Here is a 27,658-nt window from a genome sequence, read left to right on the forward strand (position 1 = left end):
GCTCGGGGTCAGTGGGCCCCCTGGACCACCGCAGGAGATGGTACCTGGTCTTCATCTGAGCCTCCCGCAAAGCGGGATGGTCTTTCTGCAGCGTGGTGTCACCAGGTCGTTCCACGGTGGCTTCCAAGGTAGAAGTACAGAATCACAATCCAGGCTCGAGGCCAGCAACAAGCAGGCAGCAGAGATGCAAGGTCTGGTCCGGTATCACAGGCAGTCAACGAAGAATAAGAACGGGGAACAAACAATGCTGGGAGACTTTGACTAAAGCAATAAGCTCAAAGATCTGGCGGGGTTTGATGGGAGAGACCGGTCTTTATTGGAAATCCGGAAGTGCCAGCTGAAATCAGAGCTGCTCTGGCCCTTTGAATCTTAGAATGCCGGCGTGCACGCCCTAGGGGGGGGGGGGGATGCGCGCACCTGCTAGCCAAGATGGGGGCAGGGGGCGCTGCATCTCCCCCTCATCCAACTTGGTGATATCATTTTATTTATTTACATTGGCATATCGCTGTATTGTGCTTTCCATGGACATGTGTATTGACTATTGATCCTAGGACACTTGTTGCACTTTATTTAGCCCTGGCTACATATCTGCACAGCCAGTCAATGTTTACAATACATTTTTCAATTTCACAAGACACCAAGTAGAGATTTACTTTGACTTGTAAACAGTGGGGGAGTTAGCTCAGAACAAGTCATCTTCATGCACTGCTCACAGCACAACATTCTGTCTGTGCTGTTTTTAAGTGTTAGTGCTCATTGTGTTTAATAAAGTTTTTCATTATTTCAATTAGACTTGGTCTAAGCCATCTTTTCATACACATCCAACTTCTTCTTTGAAACACATGTTTTACACAGTGCCATCTATGTCATGTATCCAAGGTGATGTCTTCTAAGATCCTTTAACCCCCCCAACATTTAAAAAATCTACCCCATGTATGTATCTGATCGCATGAAATCATAGAATGCTGCAATTGCATGCGATCAGATACATACTTGGGGAAGATTTCTACAAATGTTAGGGGGTAAAGGACCTTACAAGACTTCACCCTGGTCACATGACATGATGTTCACATGACAAAGTGCTGAATGGTGAGACTTACAGCTTTATGCCAGATAAAAGAACAAAGTTGATGTGTATTTTACAAGATATTCCACCTTTGTAACCTTTTTCTTACAATCTGTATATATTTCTAGTGAAGCTGGACCTATGTTAATTTCTGACAGTCTGTCTGCACACATAAAACACTTCTAAAAAGCATGATAGTTCTTTATAGGGACCTGACCATTTTTCCCACCAGAATATTTTATTTGTTCAATTAATAAGAGCTACCGTTTAATGTTTAACACACTTTTTTTTCATAATAAGTCAAGGGGACATATTTATTTCTAATTCAAAGAAAAACTATCACTGACATTTGGAATACTGGGACCTTCCTCAGATATGGATTGCAGGAGACAAAAATATAGAGACCATCACATATAGTACTGAAGCATGTAGCATAGGTGGTATAACACACATAAGAAAGCACGTGTGCTTTTGTTTTGGCTGGTTTTTTCCTTTTTTGGTGACTTTGTGGTGCATGTGCACTTTGTTGACTTTTTTTGTGCCCAAGACACCCGCTCTTTAAAGTCACCATAGTCTAGTATACTACAGTGTTTTGAGTTATCACCTGATTCCACATGTTAAATGGGTGCTCTCACCAGGCTCAGGAAAGCTGCTTGAGACTATTTAAAGACCTTAGAGGTTCTCCTGTCGTAGCCAGTTAGGCCCTATGCTAATATATGATTTGTAAAGCACTACGGAATTTGATGGCACTATATAAATAAAGATTATTATTAATATGTACGACAGGTTGTCCCCGTCATCTCAGGGCGAGACAGGGTTAAATGAGATCCCCTTTCTGATGATTCAAGGCGTTTACATCATGGAGACCCCCACCTATTTGAAGAGGGAAGTTCTCCCTCGATATACATAAACCTCTGTTCATGTACAAGTTGGAACCTCACTGTCCCATTTCTTGCTTCCCTGATGTACATATACTGGAAAATGGGATCCGGGATCTAGGACTCTGTGCTGCCTTAATAACATTATGACAGGCTGTTTCTAAGGTAAACCCTGCCCTATGGTATCGGGACACCTGTGGACCAATTTATACCAATTTTACTATGGGTGCCTGGTTTTCTCTTTTTAATGGATTTTATTATTATCCAGGCAGCCATCTTGGATGAGATCGTGGAGCTGCGGTTTCTGTCTGGTTATGCTGTGTGGCTGGAACCACGCCCCCTGTACAGAGCTCAGAGACATTCACTGATTCACAGTCTATCAGCACATAGTGAGCAGAGTGAGAGGCTGCAAACTAGAAGCTGCAAGGAGATAAGTGAGAAGGGGGATGCAGGCACATAGCTGTGAGATGTAGCAAAGCCCAGAGTGTGTAATGGGTTATCAGCCTCTGTGTAATTCTCTCATGCATCCCTGATCTGTCTCATCTCTCTATGCGTCAGTGTATTAGTACAAAGTCAGAAGCCAGATGACAGTGCCCCTGTACCCTGATAATCTAACCACATTGTCACCCCACAAAACTAGATGGATAATACATTAATGTGTCTGCTAGAGAGGCCCCGCCCACAGCCTGGGATTTTACACTGAGCAGCCAGAAGAGTGATAGGAGATAAAACAGCAAAAAAAAAAAAAAAAAAGAGTAAAGTTGTAAAGTAAGGGGTTATAATGATCTTTAGTGTGTTAACATCACTTGGGGTTTGAGATGTGAGAGCCCCTTTAAGCTCGTAACACTGATATAATGGATATTAAAGCCTTTTCCTGTACCTGCAAAGAGTCCATTATACACACATGCTCATCCTCTCCCCTGAACCCTCTTCAAGTATCTGCACAGCAAGAAATAGACAATTGTCACACCAAAATCATAGTTGGGATTTATTTCAGTGGATGTTGCATACAGCATATAGAGGGGAGTCTAAATTCACAAAATGGAAGACACTACATGAATCAGTTGTTAAAAGAACAAAAATGTAAAAATGGCGCAAGGAATAAAAGTAAGTCTTTTTGCACATGACATCACTGTAAGAACTCAAGGAACAATATCACTTCCCTTGCATATGGCTCTATCAAGCTTTCCTGTAGTGTGTCAGGGAAGGGAATTACAAGGTGCAAAATTGTAGGACACAAAATACCTTAAGATGGTCTATGGACAACATTTAGAACGTCAGACAACTGTCCTATAAGACTAGCGCAGTCTGTGAAATACTTGTGAAGTTCCTCGTTGTTGGTGATCACAACTGTAAATCCCTCATCTTAATGTAGGTTCCTGACAGAATTATGCTGAGATACAGAACTGAATATTCTAAAATATATTACTGTGTTTCTCAATAGAATTTTAGACCTACTCTGGTAAAAAAAAGGCAGTTGACACCTTCCAGTCTAACAAGCATGGTAGAAATGAGCAGCTATGAAGTATCTCAATCTTATCCTGGAATAGCAAAATCTGTTCCCTAAAGTGGATTTTTTGTGGCTTTCTACAGCAGTAATGCTGCGAAGCACAGTGATCGTTTTCCCATTGGAAACACTTGTCATTGACATAGAAGGTTGCTTGTATCCAGGACAAAGGACATAACAAAGGAACACTAGTTTCTTAGGATATCTATGCTGCAGAACATCAGACAACAATCTGGTGTGGAGTGAGATCAATTATGCTTCAAACTCTAGTCCTAGGCCCAGTTTATGACCTCCTGCGTTGATGTTCTTGCCATCGAGCAGCGTGGATAGTGTCAATTTTATACCTGCGGAGAAATTATAAATAAATGATAATAATTAGATACACTGGTTTTCTGTCTTTGTCAGTAAGATTGACAGGTCTCTGTGACAGTCAGTTGGGAAGGGTTTTATGAACCAGACAGGGCACGAAAACATTTCTCTGCAAGTCTGGTGACACTAGAAAACCTACCTAGAAAAATAAAGCATGAAAAACCAAGGACACTTATTCATAGATGCAGGCAATGGGACTGTGGTAATCTTCTAATATTTGTTATCAACGGGCTCCTTCCTTAACCCTTTCCCTGCCAAGGATTCTTTTCATATGTCCTCACAGGGTGGCATCTGTATGGCAAAGACATATGCGATAATCTTCCTTTAGAGGGCTATAACTGTCACCTATAAACTCTCTTTTTACTTCTGAAGGAGGAGACTATAAATTGTTTTTCTAAGTGTCAGGAAACCGGAGATATTCATGTTCAAAGTAAGCATTTCAGGTACGACTTTTATATATAAAATTCTCTTCTGATGGCACTTTAGTGGTTATTATCTCCAGTTCCCTGAAACACAAAGCAAGATTCATAAGAAAGTGGAGATTCTTCACTTTCAGAGGAAAAAAAAAATTTTGATAAGGGATAATGTTAACTAATGTTCATGTTATTAACTCTCTCCTACACAGAACAATGAGAGGACATTTGCTCTTTATATTATGTGATCATTTTTTTTTACATAAATTTAGCAAAACAAAGAACATATTACATATTAAAGTGTGACCCAGAACACGTCCAAAAAGTTATCAGTAATACAAAAAACACACACATTCCTAATTTTTATTTCACACCATATTTATACCTATATTATGGTGCTCTTACTTCAATTCTTATGAAGCGCAGAAGATTCCGTTATTGCACGGCTAATACAATGGCGCACATCTAAAAGTGTGGGGTGTAAAACTGGCCTGGAATTGTGACTTTTCCCATGCCTAGTACATCATTTCATACCACAAATATAAATCTATGACATTGCATAGTTTTATTATTTTAGTCTGCACAGGACTTGAAGAAATAAGTAAACACCAATCCATTGCAATGTATTGCATGACCCTTACTGCCAGTACACTTGACTCATGAGCAAACATCCGGCTCTACCATCAGCCAGACAAGTACTATTGCCACAAAGCTTGTCATAAGTCAAGGAAATCTGCTACCACCAATGACTGGTGACCAATGATGTCCTAGAACAGTGATGGCGAACCTTTTGGAGACAGAGTGCCTGAGCTACAACCAAAAGCCACTTATATGTCGCAAAGTGCCAACATGACAATTTCAGCAGTAACCTATTGATCCCAGCTGTATCACAGGTTTTAATGGTATTGGCATCCTGAGGACACCAATACAATGGAAAGATGGAGAAATTTGGATTGTAGCTTCCCTCCAGGGTCCCCTGATTCTTCATCTTCAGAGCAGGAGCTCCAATGGCAATCCATCTCTATCCACACCTTCTTGCTTCTCCTATAATACTGGCAGCCAAGGATGTCGCTTTAAATTAACACTGAGCTTGCCACGTCCTGGGCTGTATTGGATCACAGGAGAAAGCCCTGGACGTGACAAGATCAGCTCTATTTTAAAGTGACATCCTTGGCTGCCAGGATTGAAACACAGGAGTCCTAGCTGGCAAACTCTGTGTTGGGGTGAAGGCCTGGGTCCCCACAGAAGGTGGATTGATACTCCTGGTTTGCCTATGGCAGCCTTGTTAAGAGTTAGAGCAAGTTTAGAATATCAGTTATCTTTGGTGAAATAGAAAGCGGAAGGTACATACGTTGTAGGTAGTTAAGGACTGGATGGTCCTGGGTAGGAGCTGGCTCACTGGGAGGGGAAAGGGTTTGTAAAGGGGGGTTTACTTTGGTTGTATTTGTGACAAGTATGTGTTAAAATGGTAGAAAAAATACTGCAATGTAAAAATTATATCATTCTCGACAGCGTACATTTAGAGCAATGTATGTGTCTACTGCCTGCGGCAGTTATTTTCTTTGTTTGATGGTGGTGGTGGTGGGGACTTTATTAAAAATATCTAATTAAAAAAAAAAATTATGATGATTGTAGTAGGTTGGAAGTCATAAAAGTAATAGACAAAGGAGTTCAGCTCAACTCCCCTCTCTGTTCCTGGTGCAACGGAGCCAACACCTCAAGATCCCTAGGTCCACCAGATTCACCAGAAAAGGTATCCAGCACGCATGGGAACTGATAAATCGGAGCTTTATTCTTTTAAAACCAGACAGCATACATCGGTGCGGAAAAAACAGTCATTATCGGCTGCAGGTCCACTGGCCTACGCGTTTCGCTATACAAGCTTATTCATGGTCTGAAGTTTTTTGGTCTCGACTCCATTTGTAACCCCGCGGACCAAATCAAGGAGGTGACATAATCACTGCCACTTCTAAAAATCGTGTAAATAGCAGGTCTAATGTATGCAGGAATAACAGAGAGGAAAACCCTGGTACTATACATATAATTTCAATCAAGTATGATGTTGAACTCCCTGACCGCAATACATAGGACTGAACCATTGCTATGAGGAAACCATGGAATAGATACATAAGATTTTAAACTTAAAGTCATGGCTAACAAATATACGAAGATCAACACAGTCATTGTTGCTGGAACTAAGTTTATCATGCTTGTTTTGGATGGTAGATTTACTTTAAAAGGGAACCTGTCACCATGGACAGGTTACAGAAGCCCATTACAGCTGCATTGCACAGCTGCCTTCCTGCTTTCTCTAAGTATATATATATATACACACGTTTTATAACTTACCTTGCACCCGGACAGAATCCTCTGTGTAGTCCCAGGGGTTGGGCTTTGGTTTGGCTGCATTATATAGGCCTATAAATCTGACTAATATAGCAGATTCTGTATGTTTTCTATATTTGCTTTATATTGGTTGTTTAATGCAAAGTTTATTGAAAGCTCATTGAACACTTAACATATATTCATCTATTATATAATGTTTCCTGAAATATTTTTTAATATAATGTTGTTAAATGGGTAGGCCTCTTTACCTTATGTTTCTTTTGTAATGAGTGTGTATATGTGGGGAGCAAGATAATAGGTAATTTATCTATCTTTGTATCGCTTTATTGCCATGTAAATGGAAGCCTTCTATCTTACCTCATCAGCTACACATTCCTGTAGATATAATGGCTGCAAATGGAGGGCCATGTGATCTCGAACTGTGCAGGATCAGCCTGCCAGGACCTTTTGATTCATGAATACTATTCAGGTCCTGGCATAGTGATTGCCCATGGACAGATAGTGATCACATGACCCTTCATCTGCAGCCATTTTATGGGCAGGAATGTATGGCTGATGAGGTAAAAGAAAGGAGAATTTTCTTCACATATCAAGAAAACAGAGCAGAACTTAATAGACATTGGTAAATTACCTGATATCCTGCCACCTACATATACACACACATTACAAAACAACATGCGGTAAAGTGGCCAACCCACTTGGTTAGATATTTTTGCTTAAAAAGTGATTAATGGATGACCAATGAGTGTACCATTTGCTATAGTGTAGTTATCTTTAGCAGAAATTCTTTACCTGGCTTAAGGGTTTGAGTATATCCTAATCCAATAAGACTTGAGTTATTCACTTTAGCCTGTAAGAAAAATCAATAAATTCATTAGTATTAATAATTAAGTAAAAGAAATACAGTTCAATCTCTTGCAAAAAATTAACTAGATATATAATGCACTTAAAGAAATCATACGATATCGATGCTTATAGATAAGATAGAGATGTGATGCTGTTATCGTGTATACCAATTCTTAGCCCTAAAATCTGGATTAATTAAGATAGCTCTTTCCTTGGTTTTCAACATTTGCTTACATTGAACTTTGTAACCTGTTCATATTCTTCTATTGCCTATCCACTACTTTCAATGCCAAATCACACACAATTCTGACTTTCTATGTTAGATTCATTGGTTACATTTACCATCACATAATCCAAGATCGTATAAAGCCAGGTAAATTGCCTCTTTTTCCTTTAATTTTCATATTACAATCATAATGCAGGGTGTAAAACAACAATGATTTTACTCAAACAGCTTTTCTCATTCATTTACACTATTGTTAGCAGCAGAACAACCTCAGTTTACATGGGAAGAATCCCTCCCCACCAACAAGAAGATATTGCCACAGTATCTTGTTTTGACCCCTGTTCCAGAAGACCACCATTCTCTTGTATACACTCATGACTATAGCCACAGAGCCGGGCACACCCAGTGACTGCTGTGGCATTAGTGGGTACAGGATCAGGAAGGGTGATGCTCCTGTGGCTGCTGGAATAGGGAGTCAAGGCAGGGAAAGTATATCTTAAACTTTCCCTTTATAATAATTTTAAACCTCTCTTTACCCATTTGGGCTTAAAATCACTAAATGAATAAAATGTACAATAAAACATCACAAAAATCTAGCCTTTTTGATAAAACAATGATTGACACATTAAAGGGGTTAAAAAACAAGTCTGCCTTCTTCCAAAACAGCGCCTCTCCTGACCATGGATAGTGCATTATTGCAACTAAGCTACATTCATTTCTAAACAGCGGAGCTGAAATCCAAGAACACACCATAGACAAGTGTGGCACCAATTGGAAGAAAGCAGTCACGTTTATCTCTGGACAACACCTTTAAATACCAAGATCACGACTGATAATGTAAAATCCAACAGTCCTGATCACTGATGAACCTCCAGTATGATAGATATACAGCGTGCACACTCTGCCCTCTACAGATACCGTATAACATACTTACAGAGAATGAAGCATCTGAGTCAATTTGATATTTGGCTGCAATTCCAAAACGTGTGTTGCTGTTTCCTGCAGTCCATGCCAAATTTATCGCCGTTTCCAATTTATCATTTACTTTCTGATATACTGAGCCTCCAAATTCTGTACCGTCATTTCTGTTGGCAACATGACACACATTAATAAAGGAAGAGAAATAAAGCATAGGGAAGACTAGTGTAATAGACAGTTTGATTGAATCCATATACATGTATCCAGGAGTCAGTGGAATCTCTTACTACACCTCTAAAAGTGTACTTCACCTCAAACATTATGAACACAGAAGGTTTAAAGAGGACCGGTCACCAGAATTTCTTACCCAACTAATACCTGCTGATAAAGGGTTAAAAGTCCTGCCACTTTGTGCAAGGCGCACAATTTTCCCATTATACTTTCTGTATCAATTCCTCATGGTAGTCTATGTTACAGTTTGTCTTAGAGACTAATGTAGAAGCAGTAAATGTACAGTTGTATTGCAGTATAATGTGTAAATGATCAGACGCCCCTAAGGTTCAAGTACCCTAGGGTCTGAAATAATAGTAAAAAAGATAAAAAGTTGAAAAAAATAAATATGAAAAAAATAAAATTCCAAATCATCCCCTTTTCCCTGTAACACATATAAAAATAAACATAATTGTACTTCCAGTACAATTATATTTATGACAACAGAATATAAACCTCTTATCAGTGTAAGGCTACATGCACACTGCCGTGAGCCCACCGCACCGTAGCACGGTGGGCACGCGGCAGCGCAGGGGAGAGGAGGAAGAGGTGAGCGCCGCTCACCCCCGCCCCTTTCCATAGGAAGTTATGGTGCACGGCGCCGTAATACGGGAAAAGATAGGACATGTCCTATCTTTTGCTGGGCTACGGAGCGGTACGGTGCCGCACCGTACCGCTCCCGTACAGGGCCGTGAGCCCATAGAAGTGTATGGGGGACGTATATCAGCCGTATATACGTCGGCCGTATATATACGTCCCCCATACATGTGTGTGAATGCAGCCTAAGGATGCATTCACACAGGTGAGGTGGGCTCGCGAAAAAGATTAGAACAGATGGGTGTGTGAATGCATCCTAAGATACACCATAATAACTACCTGACACCCGTAGAGGAAAATAGGGCCTAAAATGTCTGAATTTGCCACTTTTTCATTATTTTGACACCAATGAAAATTTTAAATTTTTGGAATTTTTTTTGGCACAGTATTTGGCACAGAATATTTAAAGGAATTCTATCATTTGATTTTATGCTTTATGAACCAAATCTACCTTAAGAATGCTGTAGCTACACTGATGCAGAAACATCTTGTTTAATCCCTGAGCTGAGTGGTTTTGCTGAAAAAAAAAACTATTATAAAATTCAGGCCCTTGGGAAAGCTGGGTTGCATGCCGCTTGCCGTTCATAAACCCATTACACAAAGTGTAATGAACTGTCCAGACAGGACTAATCAACCTGAGCTGGATGACATTCACAGCAGCTGGGGGATGGTTCAGCGATTGATTACTTCTCCCTTTCAGGCACAACACAGTGAATACAGCATTTTCTGAAGCAGTGCAAGAGGAGAAGTGCCGAGTCAGGAAAAGGAGCGATAGAGCCTCATTATCCTGAATTTTAAAATAGTTTTCCCAGAAAACTCAGCTCAGGGATTAAACAAGATATGTTTCTGCATCAGTGTAGCCACAGCATTTCATGAAATCAAATGGTAGATTTCCTTTAATGGTGCACCTAAAAAATTAAATTTGTCTTGCATATAACAAGCCAACACGTAACACTTTAAATAAAAAAATAAAGAAAAAAGTTATGGCTTATAGGAGGAGTGAAAAAACAGGAAAAAAAAACCTAAGGGGTTAAACCAAAATGTAAATAAACACTCTCCTGTATGCATCATATAAAGGAATTCTGAATACAGCATCAGAATTCCCTTTCTGATGGGGCTAGTAGATTAGAAGGGTAAAAGCCAGAGATGAAGTCCCTTTAAAAGTTTACTATCTATTCAGTAATATGATATTGTATTGTACATCAGATACATCTCTTGGACACCCTGATTGACATTTCTAGTCATCATCATGTCTGAAATGGCTTCAAATCCACTGTATTAATATAAATGCAAACATTATAACATAATTTTTTTATAAAATAATTTTTTTGATTTACTTACACGTTAGTGTGCAACTGGAATTCATCAGTTTTATATCCAACTGCAAAGTTGCTCTGTGAGACTCTAGACTTTGCTGATTCAAAAGTCATTTGGTAACCAGCTAACCAGCCCTCATAGCCAAACACCACAGCACCGCGTACAGATGGACCAGCAATATCAAAATCCATATCACAGCCCACATTTATGTGCTCCCGCTTGTATGCGCCCTTAACCTTCGCATTCTTCTTTCTAGATTTAAAGAAAACAAAACAGTCCAGTTCTTTATGAATGAACAATTAATTAAATAGCCTACATGTAAATTGTGAAAGCATAGAACATTAAGATAATACAATACATTTATTATTCCTTGTCTGACCGACAAAACATGAAAAAAGGTTTTCTGGCAGAGACTAAAATTTAATTTCTGCCCGTTCTGAAATGGCAGAAGAATGAACCTCCTGAGCCTTTTACGCAGTTGAGAGGGCTGCACATATTCTATAACATCTGCATACAAGTACATAGAACCTATAATATATAGTGGTGGTGCCACATGTCATCATCAGTCTCAGTAAAACAGAGGCAAACCACACTGGGTGAATATACGATCTTTGTTATTATTTTAGACCTCCTGGGACATACAAACATATATGTGTCACAATCTCTTTTAGATATACATAGTTAAAGTTGAGTTATTCAACCTAAGAATCAAGCCATATGTTGCCTAGCAGACTACAAATCTTATGTCTAAGAACATAATCGTTACACACACACAGTAACTACTAGAGTTACAGGCATAGAGTTTGCTACGGGGCCTATTAATGAAGGAGGCCCATTGCCTTATTCTAAAATCAACTTAAAATTATGAGCCAGAATAGCTCAGGGTGGTGTTACCAGAGCCCCTCCGTATTATGTTGTTACATTGTGCAGGAGAAAGTCTCCCCCTTCCCCAAACTGCAGTAATCTCACACAGTTGGAGGGGGAAGTGCTACATCACAGTGAAACAACCTGTGAAGCTACAGCACATAGGGGCTCTGGTATATCTCCACCAAAAGTTCATTAGCATAATTCTAAAAGCCGATTGTAGAAGGAAGGAGGCCATAGAAAACAAATATAAGTGACTACAGTCACAGAGCCTGGACTTATGAGTAAGTGTCCTTGGTTTATCATGCTTCAACTTGAAGGGAAATTTCCTCTACGCTAGCTTCACTATATTCATCAGTGTGCATTATGCCTATCTGCATGCAACTTTAACGCTCTCTTTATTAACCAATTCTGGGTACTTCCCCATCTGTTATCTGGCAAACGACAGGAACCAAGTTCCAGGCTTCTCTGCAGTCTTATTGACTTTGTATATTAGATGGCGGCTGATGACTGGTTCAAGCATTATTAGTTATTAAATTATTTTTATTCCAATATATTATAAAGAATAGTTACACCATTATACAAGCTCTTATACCTGATGTGTCACCCCCTTCTAACTCCAACCCTTCCCCAGAATGCTTTATATAAAACAAAATTATTATTCTGTGACTGCATTGTGCATTACCTTACAACTGTGACATCACTTTGTGCATTTTCTCTGCACTGTGACATTTTCTGCATTATTCCTGTACAAAAACATTAGTTTTATCTCTGTGGAACCCATGGGAAACAGTTCATGACTTCACACACTGCATCAATCAATAGACATATGGGGGGGGGGGGGGGATTTATCAAAAGATTCTGACAGCAAAACTATTGTAGTTGCACATGGAAACCAATCAAAGCTCAGCTTCAATTTTATAAGCTGCTAAAAGAAATTGAAAGCTCAACTCTGACGAAGAGTAAAAATGTTCTAGTTACTAAATCTAATCTAAACTGAGGTTTGATTGGTTGCCATGAGCAACTAAAACAATTTTGCTATCAGAATCTTTTAATAACCCCCCCCCCCTCCATATAGACTGAGCAAAGGTATTTGGGTGTAGACTGTAGAGAATTACTTCTTACCCAGTATTAGGAGAGAACGAGGAGTCAAAAGTCAACTTCAGTCCTTTTGCAAGCTGAAGAGATAAGAAATTAGCCGGTTCATTTACAAGTGTCAGATACAGATAAGTAATGTACCACACATTGTGTCCGGTCTCCTTCTTACCTGATCTTCTATAGTAATCTCTGTGCCGAGTGTGTTGTCGGTGTTCCACTTCTCTGTGAACGTCAGTCCATATTCGGACCACTTGTATTTGGTTTCCAGGCTACCGGTGACTTTGCTGGTCTCTGCATTTGCTGAACCTGAGCTTGTAAATTCCTGGATAAGAAATGAAGCTGGTTACGGCTTTATAGATGTCTCATAACTCAGTACCTGCCTGAACAGGAGTGTAGAAATTCCCAAAATAATTATTAAAGCTGGATTTATACTTTAAAATGTGGGCATTTTACAGCCATTTATGTTTTAATGTAAACTAATGCTTATGGTACATTCACACACGTCAGCACGCTGGAGTGTAAGATGGATGAGCGCTGCTCCCCCCTTCACTCTCCATGGAGCAGCACAGGGCCGGCGCAGTAACATGGTGAGATAAAGGAAATGTCCACGGTCACGGTGCAGGAACATGCGCTCACAGCACATTGAACGGCCACAATAGGCGGCAATGGGGACCAATATGGCCACAAAAGGGGTGGATAGATATTGGTCTCCATTATGTGAATGTACCCTTATTCTTATCTTTCATCACTACATCATGTGTGTCTCTATGATATAAAAAAATTGAACTTCAGAAAAAAAAAATCACATGATGTACAGCTACTTTCATCTGTAGTATATAGCAGTTTGTTCATTAGTGTATAGAGAGTGTGGTAACAGATAGAATTAAGAAGATGGCTACTGTAACTCATCATAACCCTCTAGAGGAGGGAGGATCCATATTTAGTGAAGTAGTATTTCAAGGTGGAAAAAGAAGCCAAACTAAACTTCTTACATGTATACACTGAACGTGCCCATAGGCTCATACTGTCAAATGGAGGCATCCTTTTTGCAGAAGCCATGGTTGATTCCCTGGTGATGTAATTGTCCAAGTACAGCCAGTTAGTTACATCACTCGTAAGATACCCGTTACACCAGCAGCAGATAATCACTGCCTGCTGCCGATTTCCATTCCTCCTCCCAGTTTTAGAGGGGGTTTGGAGCTGACCTGGAGGACCTATCCCACTGTATAAGCATACAGTGAGATATGCTGTAAAGATACATTGGGAATTATCCTTACAACGGAGGGCTAAAGACAATTTGTGCCTCATCGTGATTTCAGTACAGGGCTGCTGTTCCACGGGGACTCCTTGCATTAAATATAATTACAATGCTTGAAATCCTGTACCCAGCACAGTGAAATTCAAGGGGTGCTCCTGACCTGTTTGTCAATTACATCTATGGGTTTGCATTACGGTCTTCTAAATAAAAGGGAATAAAGGTCAGGCTGGGCTGGTAATCTCATATGGACCCACGGCAATCAGACAGTGGATAGGGGATACATTCTTTTTTTTTTCCCCCAACCCTTTAAGTTTTGCCCCCGGAATAGCTTTGAACCATATAACATTCAGAACATTATTCAAACTTACCAGTCCATTTTCAGACTTAGTTTTTAAGTCAAGCTTTATAAAGCCAAAGCCTAAAAAAAAAAGAACACATATATTAGATAAAGGATATCTAAAATTAAATACAGAATATTATATTTATATCCTGAGTTTTTTCTCGCCAAAAAGCTGAACGCCTCTATTACTGAGAAGTGCAGAACAATTATCAGGTGTCATATATAAAACTTTCTATCCATTTTGTTAACACATGTCAACGCATGCATTAACATGGTATTTTGTAAATGCTAATGTTAATAGTAATTAGGCAAATCGCCTCTCCTTAAAACGCAATAAAAAAGCAACCAAAACACAACGTGTGAATGCGCCCTGCATTTTACATTACATGTAACCTGTAAAAGCGCAGACAGAGCTTTGTACGAGACTCTGGCTCATCCCCTTTCATAATGTCATCACATAGGCAAATTGTTTTTCTCTTGTTGATCTATGGATAATCTTTAGAATTATAATATGTTGATGTACTTTATTGTATGGGGCCGTGACATAGCTGCACAAATTGCCCCCATAGAGGTCTATTGTAGCAGGTCAAAATTTAGAGCGGGTATTATTCCTGTGCAAGTTGCCGGGTGGTCCCCCGGCTACTATGGTGAAAGCAGTGCTAACCCCTCGTCTCCACCTGGCCAAAACAGGTCACAAACTTTGCCCTGTTTGCATCCAGTTTCTGTACATGCTTGTTGTCTCTCAGGTACTATTCCTGCCAGTGTCTGGGCAAACAATGGACTGAAGATTTGTTTTTGGCCCGAGGAAGCACTGCACGTAGGCAAGTGAGAATAATTTAAATGCGCTATTTTTTAGAATATTTTCTTCCTACTGGATGTTAGATCTTACCATATCCTTTAGTAAATACATCTCGAGCAGATTTTCCCAGGTCAGCATAAGACGGAGGTATAGCCATTTTCTGTGGAATTCAAAAAAAAAAAGATAAAAAGTATAAAATATTAAAATAATAAAAACTAGTTTTCATGCATGTAAAAGCGAAAATAATTTTTTTCTTTATTCTAGTAAGCTGGATAGTTATACAGGAAAGAAATTTTTAAGTCTGCAATAGAAGTCATACCAAAAGAATCCCTCCTCTGAGATAAGCTGAAAAAAGTATAAAGGCGGTCCCCTACTTAAAGGGAACCTGTCACCAGGGACCTCATTTTCACTAAAGACAGAAGCCCCTCACACCAGCAGTGCAAATCTGCCTTTTCTAAGCATTTGCATTACAATATAATTGTGTGTTATAACTTACCTTGTCACAGGGGATGGACTTTGGTTTGGATGCATTTAAAAAAACAACATGTGGCTTGTCTGTGTTACCCACTCCTCAGAGCTTGGCCCCCACCTTTGTGCTCCTGTACAGCTCCACCTCCTGCTCCTTCTCAGAGGTCACAGCCTGGTCAGCCTGACATCAGTGAGGGAGGGACAAGCTGTACAGGAGCACAAACATGGAGACAGCCTGCAGCTCAGACAAGTCACATATTGTTTTTTGAAATGCATCCAAACCAAAGCCCAGCCCCTGTGACTACAATTATATTGTAATGAAAATGCTTAGAAAAGGCAGAAAGGTATATTTACACTGCAGGCGTCATGGGCTTTTACAATCTGTCTTTAGTGAAAAATGAGGTCCCTGGTGACAGGTTCCCTTTAAGAACACCCGACTTACAGATGACCCCTAGTTACAAACGGTCCTCTGGATGTTGGTAATTTGCTGTACTTTAGCCCTAGGCTACAATAAACAGCTGCAACAGTTATTAAAGGTGTCTGCAATTCAGCTTTATTGTTAATCATGGTTCTTAGGAGAATCGAACATTTTTAAAATCCAATTGTCACAGAGATCAAAAAAAAATTTGTCCGGGGTTACAATTATAAAATAAACAGTTGCGACTTACATACAAATTCAACTTAAGAACAAACCTACAGAACCTATCCTGTATCTACACGGTTCTGAAAAAATATCTATACACTGCATGCCCATTTCCCACAATGCATCATGCAGCTTATTCATATTCATTACACGCTGGTGCTTTTAGTGTGTGGTATGCAGTTAAAAACATACAGCGTGTATGTTCTCCCATGGACACATTTAAGAAGTCACGTATAGCACTATTGCCAATACCCACAAAGCAGAAAAAAAGACAGGAAATTAAGAGGAATCAAAGCCAAAGCCACTCTATCCAAGCAGAATGTCAGGAATGATTCATCACGCAAGCATGGCTCGCTGCTCCCAGTGCCTGCTGGGTAACCTGCCATTTTACAATCTAGCAAGGGAAAGAGAGTAAAGGCCGGCTGTGTGTAGCACACCTGTCATCCAGTGAAGAGCATTCATGTGGATCTGATGGAACCTGCATGTAATAGAGAGGTTATCATCACTCATGAGCTGGATGAACATAATAGGAACTTTCTACCATCTCGCTTCCCTTAATAATCCTTATGTCACCAATTCCAACGCAGCTGAATTTTTCGCTTCACGAACTGACCTCACACACCGATATCACACAGGCTGCAAATGACAGTCCACGGGTCAATTTTTTTTGTGGCCCATGTTATGAGATTAGTTAAAATTAAAACACCTTCAATGGTCTACAATCTTTGCAAAGTATGATGGGTGTAGATACACAGAAAACGTTCTGCTGTACAGGCAGTCCCCGGGTTACATACAAGATAGGGTCTGTAGATTTGTTCTTAAGTTGAATTTGTATGCAAGTCGGAACTGTATACTTTATCATTGTAACCCCCAGCCAAATTTATTTTGGTCTCTGTGACAATTGGATTTTAAAAATGTTGGATTGTCATAAGAACCAGGATTAGCAATAAAGCTTCATTGTAGACACCTGTCATAACTGTTATAGCTGATTATTGTAGCCCAAGACTAAAGTACAGTAAATAGCCAACATCCAGAGGTCCGTTTGTAACTAGGGGTCGTATGTAAGTCAGGTGTTCTTAAGTAGGGGACCGCCTGTACTTTACAATTATGTTACTTTTTTTGAGGATCAATTTTCTTTATGTAAATGATCCATGTTTCAATTTTATATTCACATAACACTTTGATGATGTATCCTGATTTGTTGTGCCACTAATACTCTGCCAATCTGTGGAGATGATCAATAGCGAACAAGCCCTTCTCTACACAAACTGTAAACTTTGAAGAAACGGGCACTTTTATATAACACAATCCAAAGCAAAACCTTGCAGAACAAAAGGTACTCAGCTCATTTAGGCACCGCCTATCAGTGCGACAACTGCTGATGCAACTGGTTAATTTTAACCAATTTGCTGTCGCTGTCAATCAGAAAACACGAGATGTCTACAGACAGCACTGAACAGGACAAGAAGGACTACAGCTCCATCCACAGTGTAAAGACCTGTGCCATTTCTAGCAATTTACAACAGCTTAATGTTAAAAAAAAACATGCAAAAGAACACCTGACTTACAAGATGGACCTCTCTGCCCACTGTGACCCTCGGGTGAAGCCCTCACGATTCTGGTAATTTACTGAAATTTAGCAATGATCAACCGTATCAAATATCCAATATTGTGCAAATCCGATTCAAAAGCTTGTGTCTAACACTATTAATACAACCACCCCAATGTGTCCCTTAAATCAATTTCATGAATGATTTCATATCTGTCCCTTGTGTGAAAATAAATGAGCACAGATGCCAAACAACCACTTTCATTTTCTTCTATGGTGTCGCAAAGATATGAAATGCACCCATGAGGAACATGTCTCCTATTTACCAATATTTTTGGCATTGAAAGAAGAGTCATAATTCGTTTAGCTGATATGTTTTCAATTTAATTATGCTAAAAGCTTATCTACAGGCTTGTTTCACACTACATTTCCCCTGATCTTTCAACATTGCTTAGCATTTTACAATGAAACTTATAAAGTGTGCTTTTTAAAAAAAAAAAAAAAAAATCTTGACTGTTTTCTCCACAAACAGCATGTTTTTTTCATGCTGTTTGTGGAGAAAACAGTCAAGTTCAGAGCATTCAAGTGAAATTTTTTTTCCATAATTCCTATGGAAAAAACAGCTGACCAGGGCATCAAAAGAAAAAAATAATATCACCCAGTCACTTTACTCCCAATTGAAAAAATAAAATGTTCAGAATACCCTGTTATACTTGAGTGTAATCATGGGAGACTGAATTTCTGATGCTTTAGGTAACGTTTAACTTATTTGATTTAGGCTACATTTACACAAACGTATGCCCGCCGGGTTGTAGCCAGGGGGGCATACGTCCGGCGCCGTGCAAAGGAGGAGGGGTGACCCCTCTCCATAGAAATAACACCGGCCCCTGCCTCCTAATTGTGACCTCATTCTCTGGCTGTCATCTGGAGGTCTAGGAGGGAGGGTTGGGCCAGATGCATGGAGTGGGCAGAGCAGACTGACTGGCTAACTAAAGGATTTTTCCTAGTTTTTTCTAAACCCTGAAATAATAACAAGTGCTAGTGAATTGGCAGCGATTGCAATTGTCGCGCACTCACTGCAACAGGCGAACTTCTACAAGTGAAAGTGTTCATGCTGCACACATTTCTATGCCAGGTATGAGCTGCCATAGAAATGAACGTTGTACAGCACGGCCCACAGATACATTGGCGCCAGAGGGGCAGGAATTTCATCATATGCCACCGCACAATAAATCTCCCCCCATGCGACTATAGAGAGTGGAAGGGACAAGTACGAAACACACAGACACATGCAGTAAGTTCTTGGCAAGGTGGTCAATATTCCTGCATTAAGTAGTACTGAGAAGAGAAGATTAGTGCATAAAGCTCTAGTGAGACAGATCTCTTGCTGCTATTTGCTCAAAGATATCTGTGTGTTTTTGTCTGTATGCTACCAACTCTGCTCTAGGGACAGAAAAATCTAGAACAATGGTAGCATAAAAAGGTAAGTGGGGAAGCAACATAAATGGAAAAGGATTAGGCCGCAGAGATAAGTACCGTAAGACCCCATACAAAGACCAGGTTTTCAGAATTCACAATACACCTGAATTCACGATTCATGATGTGGAAACAAGTCTAATTTTTTTGACGGTTTCCATTTTGCCTGATCAATAAACATTTGAGCAGCATCACAAAAAAAAGCTAAATCCATCAAAAATTTACTGTAATACTGGATCTGAAGCACTGGAATTAAAGTGCCCACAACAAATTGGAAATATATAAAACGTCCCATAGCAGGTTATCAGCTGTGAGACAAGCTCCTATCCTAGCAAACACTGCCCCATGTCACTTTTGTGATAGAACAATTACGTATATGCCGGCGTATAAGACGACTGGGCGTATAAGACGACCCCCAACTTTTGCCCTAAAAATATAGAATTTGGTATATACTCACTGTATAAGACTACCCCTCTCCCAAATGAAAAAAAGTCTGCTTAAAAAACTTTGCAAAACAAACAAGAGAGCAAGTGCCTGGTGATCATAACTGTAAGCTGCGATATTAATGAAGATCCGACATGCTTCTGTAAGTGCCGCCTGTGACCCCCAGCTCTGTGATGCCGACCGCTGTGACAGGGCGGCTGCATTAGCATACAGCGCGCCGCCCCGTCAGCGCGTACTAAGCCTCTTCTAATGACTGTGAGAGGCGGACTGCCGCGCATGCGCGGCGGTCCCAGGAAGCGGCTCTCTGAGCGCTGACGGGGAAAAAAAACACCTCACACAGTGCGGCCCCCGTATATCCGGCGTATAAGACGACCCCCCACTGTAGCCATTATTTTAAGGGGTTAAAAAGTAGTCTTATACGCCAGTATATACAGTAAGTTTTCCCCAAACTATGTAATGCGATAAAAATGTCCTGTAAATAAGTGTTGTGTGGTCATTTGTGGTGAGAAGCGAACATATCCTTCTAAGTGCCTCTTAGCGCAGAGTGTCTTGTCTACAACTACTTGTGTCTCTGCCAAGAAGCTCTTTCATTTACACAGGCTGTAGCATGATTGAAATATCTCCCCATATCAGACAGACACACAAGGGTTAATTTCACAGGAATCCATATTTATGCAGCTGAGGCATGCAGATATGGAGATCAATGATGCCATCAATGGTTAAAACTACAATCTGCATAGTTTCTCATAAAGACACAATATGGTTACCATCTGTCGGTTTTATATAATACACAGGCACTGCAGAAATAACCCACGTTCACCCCTGCACGTAGCGTGTCCTTCAGGCCTAGACATGCTCCCATCAACATACTAATATCCCAGGAAGTATAGATGGAATTGCCAGCTAAATCTCTAAACTGAAACCTAATCCCCATGTAACATGGTACCGCTATCCCATGTGTAGGCCCACACGCCGCATGCTATACGTCATTTCCATGCCGGGAGGAATTGATGCCAAATGAGGAGTGTCCTTGATGCTTAGGGTCAAATGACATCGTATTTCAGGGACACAACAAATGGCTCCTGCCCTTGATTCACATCCAGTTCCTGAATCCTGTCACATTGGCCCGGAGCAGAGCTATACTATAGACGTATTCAATATGCTATATACAGTATGTGTTCCTATCACAGAAGGATTATACTCCTATGCCAGAAACCTTACCATCACTGGCATCATGACCTTGAGCTGGGCATCATTGGTGATAAGTAGCACAGGCCTCACACAGCATCATTATTATAATAATATGATGAAGGCTGCCTTCAAGGTGAAAGGTCATTACTGCTCTGCAGGGACAGGAGAGGACATATCCCTCCACCATCACTGTGCAGCCTCTCACATACACAGAGCATTCATCCTATAAAGATGTCATGACAGACATATAGAGGTAGGATGACTGATGAGACGTAAATATAGATATAGTAGTGTAAGATGGGGACTAGCCGGATGAGACCAGACGCAATACCACCTACACGTAGGAGGCCATGAGCTCGGTGCCCTCAGGATGGCACAGGGCACATGTAGATGACCTTTCTCTCTGGCATCAGCTTAATCCATGCAGACAATGGACGTCTCCCTAGATTTGCTCCTGGTGCGATAAGGCCGAGAGTGCAGTAAACCCGCGGTTGGCACACACCATGGGCTGCACATGGAGGGATACACAGCCCTACACCCCTCAGCACAACAGATGCCCACACCCAGCGCCATGCCCAAGAGGTTGGGCAGCAGTGGCCTCCAGCACCCGGGATCACACCGGGACAGTGCGGCGCCAGGACACCGTGTAACGCATCATGTAACGTTATTATCGGGCTCTGCCGCGGCTGCACTTACCTTTGTGTATCACAGCCTGCGGTGCCGCAGCTTCAGATGTGACTGACAGCGCAGGAGCGGGAGGAGGAGGAGCGGGAGGGGAGGAGCGCCGGGGAAGCCTTGCAGAGCGTGCTAGTGACGTGGGCCGCACTCCCCTGTAACGTCATCTCGGCGGCTCAATCACAAATGCGTGGTGTGACCGGAGCTCCCGTGATTACTGGTGCAGCAGGCAATTACATAATATGCATGGCCTGACCTTACACTAGTAGACGAGCGTACCACTACCACTACGAGACCACTATTCAGACGAGCGTACATCAAGCAGGAGCCATGCGTTAACTCATGCACACTCTCCTGAAATTGCCCCTGCTAAAGTCTCCGATACATTACTACTGAATCTAAGGTCCCTGGCACAGAGACATACTTAGATGATTTACCCTTTCCGCCCCAGGTTTTTCCAGATATTTTCATTTCTCACTTACCTTATTGCACAAGCAATATCTTTTTGAAGCTGTACGAGGGCTTGTTACATGGAAGACACATTGGCCCCATCTCTTCCGGCAACTTTTTGGGTTTCTCCACCCACACTCCACTATAAGCGCATCAGCCCGCGTTCACATGTTGTGTTTTCATTGCGTTTTGAAACGCGTTTTTTTTTTTTTTGCTTTTTCATTTTTCACTCCCACCTTCAAAACTCCATAACTATTTTATTTTTCCATGTAAGGAGCTGCATGAGGGCTTAAAAAATTAAAATCTCATGTACAAAAGAAAAGCTCTTCTTTTTGCCATCTTCTGGGTATAATAACTTTTTCATACTTCAGTGTATGGAGCTGTGTTTGGTGTCATTTTTTGTGACTTTTGATGACGTTTTAAATGCAAACATTTTTTTAGGACTGTACTGTAGCAAAAAGTGGCATTTTCGACTATTTCTACTACTTTCTGTTAATATTATATTTTGAACAGACATTTTGGGATGCAGCAATAGCTAATATGATTTTTACAGTTTATTTACAGTATTTTCTTACAGTTTAGTTATACAGTTTATTTATAAACTATATATATCAGTTCTAGGAAAAGGGGTGTAATTAGAATTTTTAGGTTTTTTTAATTAAATTTTTCTTACTATTTTTTCAGACTCCCTAGGATACTTTAACCCTAGATTGTCTGATTGATCCTACCATACTCTGCCATACTACAGGATGGCAGTATATGGGAATTTTTTTCACATCATGTATGCAAATTGCACATTGAAATAAATGTGCACCGCTGCTTCTGCGTCTGTGTATACATTCAGCTACACAGGTCACGCAATTAACGTCATTGTGCGACCTGTGTAGCGTGGAGGAGGCTGACACTTACCTTGTCAGCTGTCACCTGCCTTCATGTAGCTCCGCGGCTTGGTGTAAGAGGCGCGGAGCAGTGACGTCACTATCCCGCGCCTCTACACCAAGCTACCGAGGACCGAGGACGGGAAGAAACCTACAAAGAAGAGAGGTTTTTTTTTTTTTTTTCAATTATAGAATGGGGGACATTAATCGCGGGGGGGGGGGGGGGGGCATTAATTATATGTCTGGAAGGGCATTATTCTACATGTGGGGCTGGCAGGGGGCAATAATTATATGCCTGGCGCGGGAGGCATTAATTATATGTCTGGCGGGGGGGGCATTAATTATATGTCTGGGGGGGGGGCATTATTCTACATGTGGGGCTGCAAGGGGCATTAATTATATGTCTGGGGCAGGAGGCATTAATTACATGTCAGGCGGGGGGGGCATTAATTATATGTCTGGGGGGGCATTATTCTATATCTGGGGCTGCAGGGGGCATTAATTATATGTCTGGCAGGGGGGCATTAATTATATGTCTGGCAGGGGGGCATTAATTATATGTCTGGGGTGGGGGGGCATTATTCTATATCTGGGATAGGCTGGGGTCATTAATTCTATGTCTGGGGCAGGCTGGGGTCATTAATTCTATGTCTGGGGTAGGCTGGGGTCATTAATTCTATGTCTGGGGTAGGCTGGGGTCATTAATTCTATGTCTGGGGTAGGCTGGGGTCATTAATTCTATGTCTGGGGTAGGCTGGGGTCATTAATTCTATGCCTGGGGTAGGCTGGGGCAATTAATTCTATGCCTGCGGTAGGCTGGGGCCATTAATTCTATGCCTGGGGTAGGCTGGGGCCATTAATTCTATGCCCTGGGTAGGCTGGGGCCATTATTATTACGCCTGGGTCATAATAGGAGCTCTATCAATACTGGGGTGGGTGAAAGGAGGGAAAGAATAAAATATCCTTACCATTACAGTATGTTACGTTATGGGGCGCTATTTGTGTGGTACTAATATTGTAGGGGGCTCTATTACAGTATTTGGGGCACAGTATTGGTGGTAGCAGAAGAAGGGACAATGGGAAAGTGCAGAACATAAGACGTCTGTGTGGTAAACTCTGCAGGAATGCTGTGTACCTGGAGGAAGAGACAAGGTAATGGAGAAGATGAGGAACGAGTCTAATCCGAGGAGACGTCACCTGATGTCACTGGATGCAATAGGTGAGGATCTCATGTGTTTTCTGTAGCTGTATATGTTAAATACTGATTTTTTTTCATGTTTTCTTCTGTGTATATATGTATTATTATAGTAGTTATATTCCTGTACATAGGGGGCAGTATTATAGTAGTTATATTCCTGTACATAGGGGGCAGTATTATAGTAGTTATATTCCTGTACATAGGGGGCAGTACATAGGGGCCAGTATTATAGTAGTTATATTCCTGTACATAGGGGACAGTATTATAGTAGTTATATTCCTGTACATAGGGGGCAGTATTATAGTAGTTATATTCTTGTACATAGGGAGCAGTATTATAGTAGTTATATTCTTGTACATAGGGGCAGTATTATAGTAGTTATATTCTTGTACATAGGGGCAGTATTATAGTAGTTATATTCCTGTACATAGGGGGCAGTATTATAGTAGTTATATTCCTGTACATAGGGGGCAGTATTATAGTAGTTATATTCCTGTACATAGTGAAAAGTATTATAGTAGTTATATTCCTGTACATAGGGGGCAGTACATAGGGGGCAGTATTATAGTAGTTATATTCTTGTACATAGGGGGCAGTATTATAGTAGTTATATTCCTGTACATAGGGGGCAGTATTATAGTAGTTATATTCCTGTACATAGGGGGCAGTATTATAGTAGTTATATTCTTGTACATAGGGAGCAGTATTATAGTAGTTATATTCTTGTACATAGGGGCAGTATTATAGTAGTTATATTCTTGTACATAGGGGCAGTATTATAGTAGTTATATTCCTGTACATAGGGGGCAGTATTATAGTAGTTATATTCCTGTACATAGGGGGCAGTATTATAGTAGTTATATTCCTGTACATAGGGGACAGTATTATAGTAGTTATATTCCTGTACATAGGGGGCAGTATTATAGTAGTTATATTCTTGTACATAGGGAGCAGTATTATAGTAGTTATATTCCTGTACATAGGGGGCAGTATTATAGTAGTTATATTCTTGTACATAGGGAGCAGTATTATAGTAGTTATATTCTTGTACATAGGGGCAGTATTATAGTAGTTATATTCTTGTACATAGGGGCAGTATTATAGTAGTTATATTCCTGTACATAGGGGGCAGTATTATAGTAGTTATATTCCTGTACATAGGGGGCAGTATTATAGTAGTTATATTCCTGTACATAGGGGGCAGTATTATAGTAGTTATATTCCTGTACATAGGGGGCAGTATTATAGTAGTTATATTCCTGTACATAGGGGGCAGTATTATAGTAGTTATATTCCTGTACATAGGGGGCAGTACATAGGGGGCAGTATTATAGTAGTTATATTCCTGTACATAGGGGACAGTATTATAGTAGTTATATTCCTGTACATAGGGGGCAGTATTATAGTAGTTATATTCTTGTACATAGGGTCAGAATTATAGCAGTTATATTCTTGTACATAGGGGGCAGGATTATAGTAGTTATATTCTTGTATATAGGGGCAGTATTATAGCAGTTATATTCCTGTACATAGGGGGCAGTATTATAGTAGTTATATTCTTGTACATAGGGGCAGTATTGTAGTACGGTAGTTATATCCTTGTACATAGGTGGCAGTATTATAGTAATTGGCTTGTATATGGGAGAAGGTATTGTAGTAGTTTTATTTTGTATATAGAAGGTAGGATTTAATATGTTATTGTAGCAATATTCCTGTACATAGGAGGTAGTATCAATATATTCTTTCTCTGAATTGTACATGTATGGCACAGGGGAAAGGTATTTAAGGCTTACCGGGTCGTGTGTTTGCTTCATTTACTGATCAACAGGTCACATTCTTTGCACATTAGATTCACTTACTAGCAAAAGATGTTCTTGTTTTGCATTAAGGCCATCTACCAACACTTTGTCTGTTATAACCCCATCCACATTATCTGACCACACCCACTTGTTTTGACTCCGCCCATAAAATGGGGCCACTTTTATAGTTTTTTCCAGGGCCATTTTAAATTCCCAATCCGCCCCTGAGTGCACCCCAATGGGAAATAAGTCCAGAGTGTCAGGGTCTGCCAGGAACAGTTCTCCTTTACTGAAGAATTTCAGGTGGAAAGGATAGGTATGACTTCTCCAATTTCTTCCCTCACACAAGAAATATAAGCTGAGGAAAGACCTGGATCAGCTGTCCCTCTATTTCTCAGGAGCCCAGGGTCAATGGCAGAGTATCCCTGTCTCGGCTTTTTCTGTTTTTTTTTTCTCATGTAGACTAGCAATTAGAGATGAGCGAGCACTAAAATGCTCGGGTACTCGTTATTCGAGACGAACTTTTCCCGATGCTCGAGTGCTCGTCTCGAATAACGAACCCCATTGAAGTCAATGGGAGACTCGAGCATTTTTCAAGGGGACCAAGGCTCTGCACAGGGAAGCTTGGCCAAACACCTGGGAACCTCAGAAAAGGATGGAAACACCACGGAAATGGACAGGAAACAGCAGGGGCAGCATGCATGGATGCCTCTGAGGCTGCTTAATCGCACCATTATGCCAAAATTATGGGCAACAGCATGGCCATGACAGAGTGACAGAATGAAGCTAGATAGCATCTAAAACATGCAATAATTGACCCTGACACTATAGGGGACGGCATGCAGAGGCAGCGGCAGCAGGCTAGAGAGTGGCATGGCGACATACCCTAAATGGACTCAGGCTTCAAACCAATGGGTGGCAGAGAGGAACCAAAGGAGGTGAGCAAGAAGCGCTCAAATAATATCGGTACATGATAAAAGTTTGCCAGTATATTTTGTGGATTACACAGCAGGGTGGCGACAAAGTTAACATGGAAGCCATGAAAACAACCCAAAATTCTGCCTGACACAGCTCGTTTGATAAGGGGACCATGTATGGAGGCAGTGAACTAGTAGTAGATTAAAGGTGCTGCAGTTAAAACTATGTTAGTTGGATCTTGGCATGGAGTTGGCGCTCCGCTGCCAGGCGAGCTTTCGCCAATCCAAGCCCCTGTCTCTAGGCTACTCCCCAAACAGCACTTCTAAGAACCTTTTGTATAAGATCAAGTGTAGTAGCGTTCTTATAAGTTTAGGATATGCCGGGTGAGGGGAATGTAAACAGATGCGCAAGAAGCGCTGAAATAATATCGGTAAATGATAAAAGTTTGCAAGTATATTTTGTGGATTACACAGCAGGGTGGCGACAAAGTTAACAAGTTTGATGTGGAATGCCCTGTAATAGCTCTTGGGCGGTGTGCCTTTTATCGCCTAGGCTCAGCAGTTTGAGCACCGCCTGCTGTCGCTTAGCGACGGCACTGCTGCTGTGCCTAGAGCTACCGACTGATGGCGCCATGCCCACGGATGGTAATTCGGAGGAGGAGGAGGTGGAGGAGGGTTGGGAGGAGGTATAGTAGGCCTTTGAGACCTGGACCGAGGTAGGCCCCGCAATTCTCTGCGTCGGCAGTATATGACCAGCCCCAGGGTCAGACTCGGTCCCAGCCTGCACCAAGTTAAGTGTAGTAGCGTTCTTATAAGTTTGGGATATGGCGGGTGAGGGGAATGTAAACAGATGCGCAA

General features: G+C 41.0%; 1 protein-coding gene across 2 annotated transcripts; it reads right to left on the reverse strand.

The window, feature by feature from the left end:
• Positions 1-2,919: 2,919 nt before the first annotated feature.
• On the reverse strand, positions 2,920-21,734 carry VDAC1 (voltage dependent anion channel 1). Of its 2 annotated transcripts, XM_072145823.1 has the most exons (10): positions 21,580-21,706; positions 16,661-16,701; positions 15,203-15,272; positions 14,342-14,391; positions 12,885-13,037; positions 12,743-12,795; positions 10,778-11,005; positions 8,586-8,736; positions 7,372-7,429; positions 2,920-3,795 (listed from the first exon to the last, which is right to left on the reverse strand). In XM_072145823.1, the coding sequence occupies exons 3-10, from the start codon at positions 15,267-15,269 to the stop codon at positions 3,704-3,706; spliced, it is 852 nt and encodes a 283-aa protein (XP_072001924.1). In that variant the 5' UTR covers positions 15,270-15,272; positions 16,661-16,701; positions 21,580-21,706; the 3' UTR covers positions 2,920-3,703. The 2 variants fall into 2 exon arrangements, with proteins under 2 accessions (XP_072001924.1, XP_072001923.1); XM_072145822.1 differs by lacking the exon at positions 16,661-16,701 and having other exon boundaries at positions 21,580-21,734.
• Positions 21,735-27,658: the final 5,924 nt, after the last annotated feature.

Source organism: Engystomops pustulosus, chromosome 4, assembly GCF_040894005.1.
Source record: "Engystomops pustulosus chromosome 4, aEngPut4.maternal, whole genome shotgun sequence".
Lineage (NCBI taxonomy): Eukaryota > Metazoa > Chordata > Amphibia > Anura > Leptodactylidae > Engystomops > Engystomops pustulosus.